The 6,435-nt window shown below is 48.7% G+C and overlaps 1 protein-coding gene across 3 annotated transcripts in view; it reads right to left on the reverse strand.

Annotated features, from left to right (window-relative positions):
- The window catches only part of ADCK2 (aarF domain containing kinase 2), a 12,471-nt gene extending 6,036 nt beyond the window's left edge, over window positions 1-6,435 (reverse strand). For 2 of the 3 annotated variants that reach the window (XM_084809496.1, XM_084809495.1), the window contains exons 1-3: window positions 4,800-6,435; window positions 2,509-2,655; window positions 947-1,075 (exon numbers count right to left, since the gene is read on the reverse strand). In XM_084809496.1, the coding sequence (XP_084665622.1) occupies window positions 947-1,075; window positions 2,509-2,655; window positions 4,800-5,744 (1,221 nt within the window). In that variant the 5' untranslated portion in view covers window positions 5,745-6,435. The remainder of the gene's footprint in view (window positions 1-946; window positions 1,076-2,508; window positions 2,656-4,799) is intronic. The other variant, XM_084809497.1, reaches the window with a different exon arrangement.

The raw sequence follows: 6,435 nt of genomic DNA on the forward strand, positions 1-6,435 counted from the left end.
TCGTAACATTATTCAAGAACTTTCTGGACCACAAAGACTCAGCATAATGCTATCCATGCTCAGTGTAGACCCATCACTGGGGTTCTGCAGCCTTCAGAGGCTAAAGGATCGTCGTGGGTCAGGGGTGCATTAGCTTTTTGCCCCCAAGTGATCTGCACGATGATCTCTGGGGGACAGAGTGAAGAGTACCAGTATGGGGGAAATTGACGGGGGGGGGGGGGCGGTCAGGGCATCCTTGGCAGGGGCTGAATAAAGACCTTGGAAGACTGCATGAGGCCCCTGGGCTGCAGGTTGTGCAGCAGTCATAGGTGGTAGTCTGCAGAAGTGACACTGCTCTGCACAGGTTCCGTTTCCCTTTTTGCACCCAAAATCCTGTGTTACTTTTCACTGGTTAGGGGCTTGCTCTGGGGAACACAACATCCCATGGACCAAACTACACCCGATGTTAAATGTGCATAAGCATTTAATGTGCACGTTGTTGTTGTTTTTAAATACCAGACACAATGGGAGAAGAGGAAGCAGTCAGGACTTTGAATATACAGGAAGGATTTTTAACCCTGCCTTCCCCTATCTGGCATCCCCCAGATGTGTTCGACTGCAAAAGCCAGGCTGGCTGCTAATGATGGGATTTGCAGTTCAACACTTCTAGAGGGGACCTGATTGGGGAGGGCTGGTGTAACCTTTTCCCTGCCTTTTGTGGTCCTGCAGAAAATGGCCTCCTCAAGCCAGTATTAACCCCAGATGCCAACAGAAGCTTCCCTCCCAGTGTGAATATCAGCTTCGGGTCAAAAAGTCATGAGACTCCAGAGCTACCATCTGATATTTCTTTGCAAGACAATCACTCATGAAAGGGTCTGCTTGTTAGGCCAAATAAACTTCCTGCTGTAAGGCAGCTGCCTGAAGACAGAGAAGTTGGCTGTCCCTGCTCAACAGTCAACATTCTCACCTCAAAGGTTTCCACTAGGATGTTTCTCGTCACAAAAGGATGAAGCGGAACAGGGAACGTCACATAGTCCACGCCTCGGAAGTTATGGCGGAAGCGTTCCAGGTTCCTTGCTTCGTAGCGCAAGTCAATCTAGAGGGAGCGGGGAAAGAGAAGTTGAAAGATGGGTGCATAATTCAAAAGTTGCATGGCCTTGCACCAGCTGAAATAGCCAGTGGGAACGTTTAGTAAGAAGTTGTCCCTGGATGGTCTCTGCTGTTTCATTCAGAATACTGGCTCCCCTTCCTATCTGGTGTTTCTTCCCTGTGGGGGCAAGCCCACTCATCCCATGAATTAGGGCTGATCTCAGTGGAAGTATCAGGAATAATCAAGGATGAGGAAGTTAGGCTATATCAGAGACAGGCAATAGGGAGCCCAATCAGTGAGCCAGTGTGGTGTAGTGGTTAGAGTGCTGGACTAGGATAGGGGGGACCCAGGTTGAACACTCAGTCATGAAGCTCACTGAGTGACCTTGGGCCAGTCAATACATCTCATCTTAACCTATCTCACAGGAATTCTTGTGTCTTGAACTTATTAAGACAGTAAACAAAGAAGTAGAACAGAATTATGAACTCGCTCAGTGACCTTAGGCAAACCACTCTCCCTACGCCTCCATCCCCCCCACCCACCCCACTCTGCAATTCTGGGGATGATAATAACAACAATAACAACACTGACTTACCTTACAGGATTGTTGTAAGGATTACATATAGGTAATGGAGCTGGCCTAAAATAGCTGAACTTAAGTCCCATTGAAATCAAATGGAGTCATAGCTAGCTTGTTCCATTGATTTCAGTGGGAAATAAGTTCCACTAACTCAAAGAGCAATTCTATGCTCCCTGGGAGGGTTGCTGGAGGGTCATGATGCAGTGGAAGTGCTGTTCTTCCGGCAAAGTGGGAGGCCTGCTGATGGGACAGCACATTTGCCACCAAACGACCCCAGTGCAGCAGCAGAAAGTTGCAGCAGCAGTGGGAGTTGAGATAGGGTGTTCTGGGGGCATGTTTGGGGGGGTCTTGGATCTTCAGTATCCAAAGCCCTTTTATTCTCTCAACAGGTCCCAAAACTACACCGGGCCTGGAGCTGCTGTAGTTAATTCCTTCCCATTGTGGTCAATGAGGGGGGAGAAAAAACTGTAGGGAAAAAATTAAAAGTTTGGAAGCACTATACAAATGTTTCTGTTTTTATTATTGTTGTTGTTGTTGTTATTGTTATTATTATTATTTTAGTAGTAGTATTTTTAATTGCTGTTATTTTTATTACCATTATTTTCATTATTGCTATTATTACTATTTTCATTATTGCTATTATATTTATTATTATTTGTATTTGTATTATTCAACTGTGGCTGAAATTCGATAATGTTAAAGGCAGTTCAGCAAAACGGAGGCTTCGAAATGTGACTATGAAAAGGTAATCTAAAACCTTAATTTTAGTGGAGCTGAGTTAAGGGGGTGGGGTGGGGAATTGAAATTACAAAGTATCCAGAGAACTGTGATCCATACTCTAAACACAACTGCTTCCCACCTGCTGAATCATGAGTTTCTCAAACTCCTCCACAATCTCCATCAGGCTGAGCCACCTGACCCCTGGGAAAAGCTCAATGAACCGACTGCCAGTCTTCATTAGAAACAGATCCATTTGGACTTGATGAACTAATCCAGGATGCAGCACCTGTACAAGAGGCAAAGGTGGCCAGATCATCTCATACACACAGAATATACTCACTGTCAACAAGCCAGTCAGTCGTCATGATTGTGCTATGAACATCAGCCAAAATCTCCTTATAGCAGGGGTGGGGAAACTAAGAGCTTCCACATCTTGCTGGACTGACCATTGTCCATGTTGACCGGGGCTGATGGAATCCAACAACCTCCGGAGGGCCACAGGTTCCCTACCTCTGCTTTATAGGAATACGATTGGGGCCGTGCTCTTGTGAAGCTTTCATTCAATTCAATAGGACTCAGGAGAACTTTCTGATGGAATCTGCCCCTAGTTGTTATTACATTTTAATTAATCAATCAATCAATGAATCAATTAGAATACATGGTTAGATTTATCGACTAAGAAAAGGATAAATGACCTAAAGTGGTGCCCCCAATGTATTGGGCAATATATGTCTGTCTGTGTGTATGATTTTAAATCTAAATGCTTATTAAAACTTCAGATGGCAAGCACTATCTTTAAAAAGGCATACATAGGTGGGAATGCCTCTTCTAAGATGACACAAAGCACAACATCTAAAATCAAAGAAAATATATTTCTTGCTAGAGAAATAAGCCTACCCATATGCGAATTTAACTATGAGATCAAGGGCGCAATCCTCTGGCTGCTAGTCAGTAGCTAGACGGCCATAGGATAGGTTGATTCCCGGGAACCAACCTCAGATCCCACGCTCTGAGGTCGGTTCCCTGAGAACCGACCTCCACCCCTTCCTGCGCTGCCTCGTCAGCAGCGCGGATCAGCCCTACACTCTGCGCTCGTAAGAGGAGGAGCAGCAGTGAAAACAGGGCGTTCCTGGGGGCGGGGCGGGTAGAAGTGCCTTTCCACACTTCCTATGCATCATCTGGCGTCTCCCCCCACCCCCGACTTCCCGTGGCTAGACAGCCAAAATCGGCTGTCTGGTCTCAAATGCAGGGTGGCTGAAGCACGGAGGTGACGATCCCCTTTATGCTGCTCCTGCCCTACATTGGATAGGCGGTTGCCTCCAAGTTCGGAGGTGGCCACCTATCCCGAGAAGATTGTGCTCTAAACTAATTAAGGGCACAATCCTATGAAGATAGTCGTCAGCGTCCGAACTTGAAGGCTGACAACTATCCAATGCAGGGAGGCTGGAACATGGAGGCGATCCTCACCTCCATGCCCCAGCCACCCTGCATTTTTGGCTAGAGAGGCTATTTCGTCTGTCTAGCCGGGGAGCTTGGGAGTGGGAGAGGGGGAGGCTGTGCAGTGCATAGACAGCTGTGTTACAATGCTTCCACAGTCTCCTTCCCTCCCCGCCCCTGAGACCACCCCTTTTTGCCATCACCACACTTCGTTTCTGAGATGTAGCCAGCGTGGAGAGAACTGCGCCAGCTTTAAAAGGGCAGGGGAGGGTGTGGGGAGCACAGTTCCCAGAAATCAAAAAATCCTATGGCCCTCTAGACAGTGTCTAGTGGCCATACGATTGCTCCCTAAATGACTTAGGGTGCAATCTTATGCATGTTAAGACAGGGAAAAGTCCTACAACTCCCTTAGTAGCTTTTCAACCAGTTATTTTGCCTCCCTACAGCGATTTTAACTAATGGCTATTGTTTATTCCCACAGCCTTTACTTGGAAGTTAAGTTCCACGAAGTTGGGAAAGGGTGGTAGCTCAGTGGCAGAGCCCCTGCTTTGCATGCAGAAGGTCCCAGATTCAATCCCAGCATCTCCAGGCAGGGCTGGAAAAACTCCTGCCTGAAACCCTGGAGAGCCAGTCAGTGTCGACAGTACTGGGCTAGATGGACCCATGGTCTGACTCAGTGGAAGGCAGCTTCCCATGTTCTTATGTTAAGGGCAAAAAGAAGCACCTTCACTGGCCAGCTCAGAGGCAGGCAGTGACAAAAAGGTGGAGCAGATCTTCTGATGTCCTTAAGGTCGCTTTATAGTAAGGATGGGGAACGTGTGGCCCTCCAGATACTGCAACCCTGAAGAGCTGCTGTCAGTCAGTGTCAACAATACTGGGCTAGATGGACCAGCAGTCTGTAAGTCAACTTCCGTGTAAGTCAACTTCCTGTGTTCCTAACAGGACGTGCTCCTGGGTAAATCATATTTGCATGGATCTGCAGCCTTGAGTTACCTTAATGGCTACTGGAACAAGGCGGTCCCTCCTGGGAGAGGATAACAGTCTGCTTTGAGATCCGAAACTGGAATTCTGATTATTGCCTTCTCGAGAACCATCTCCATGATGCAACTGATGGCCACCATATCCTTCCAAAACCCTGTCATGCATCCTTTTCCAAAGCCACCTGAGGGGTCCTTTCAGACCGGAGACTTCCCAGGCTTCCAAGGCAGAATCCAATGCAGAGTTCTTTGAGAGTTCCTTCAGCACTGGCTCTCCAAGAGCAGAGAGGTCCATGTCAGCTTTGTACACCTGGGCAACGCAACCAGACCCAACAGGCTCCTGGCTTTCAAACCTGAAGACCCTCTCCCAGCCCACCCCAAATGCTTTCCCCAACAAATGCTCGGTGTAAGCCCAAGGGTGAGGAATCACCTTGACGTGAAGCTTGGAGAACTTGACACAAAACTCTTCGGAAAACAGGTCCCACCTTGTGCTGGCCCACTGTCCCAGTTTGATGTAAGTGGGCCCAGAGGATTCGGTAACCTTCAGCAGAAGATAGATCCAGAGTGACGTGAACCTCGAAGAGAAGTAGGTAAAAGGGTAGAGCCAAAGCAATGGGCCAAACTTCAGCAACAGAATGCAGGCTCGGATCACGATGGAAAAGGCTAGCCCAATACGCCTTAGGAAAGCAGCAGAAGGAAGTCTCCCTTTGGGAAGGCGGGTGATTTGGCCATCTCCACTGGACATACCTTCACACCTGGCACCCTGAAACAATCCTGCAGTCCCCCAGCACACGAAAGAGATCTTTGCCAAAGCTTTGCATTGGAACCAGATTTGAACATCCTTAGAGGAGGATCTAACGGACACCAGACTGGATTTCCTCAGTAAACACAAAGACTTCCTCACAGCGAGAAGTCTGACATTCGATAGAACCCGGGCAGTGCAATGACACCAAGTCATCATCTTGGTGGAGAGATGACGGCATCGAGGGGCTGCTGGGTAAGGACACTGTCAGACCTCTCGGCCCCAAGGAAAAAACACTGGAGACCGAAAACCCCGGCACCAGAAGGAGGAGCTTCAAAACGGGGGCAAAGAAGCTCGCCTTGCATCACCGCAATTACAAGTGATATCCCCGCCTAGTCTTTGAGCATGTCAGAACCAAGCCTGTTTTACATAATGTAGCCCACTCGCTGGAGGCAGCAGCATCCCACGATGCTTCACCCATCAGCGATCGCAGAATCCAGCAGCTCCCATTTCTAACGCATCTGGAGATGCAACTCCCATCGGGACTCCCTCAACCGAAGCGGGCATCTGGTGGTTCCACCCCGGCGTCGATGACGGCGATTTGCAAGCCACGCTTGGGCCGAGGGAGCCTTGCTTTAATTCACAAAGCATCGCCTTCTGCGCTGGGTGCTTCCGCGGAGACCCATTGATTCAGCGGCATCTTTGTGTGGGTGCCATTGTTCAAGGGAGTGAGGAGAGAGATTCAGCGGCAAATGACAACCGTGAATCTAACCAGCGCGCCGGCGGATGAGTTGGAGGCCCCGACTTTAGAATGCCGCGTGTTTTGTTCCTCAATGATCTCGGCGTTCCATTGAGCGCGGCGGGAGGGCGGATAGAACCTGGACAACACACAACGTTCCGATTCGAGACT

This window comes from Heloderma suspectum, chromosome 7 (assembly GCF_057233095.1).
Source record: "Heloderma suspectum isolate Gila_16-S chromosome 7, 16-S_ref, whole genome shotgun sequence".
Taxonomy (NCBI): domain Eukaryota; kingdom Metazoa; phylum Chordata; class Lepidosauria; order Squamata; family Helodermatidae; genus Heloderma; species Heloderma suspectum.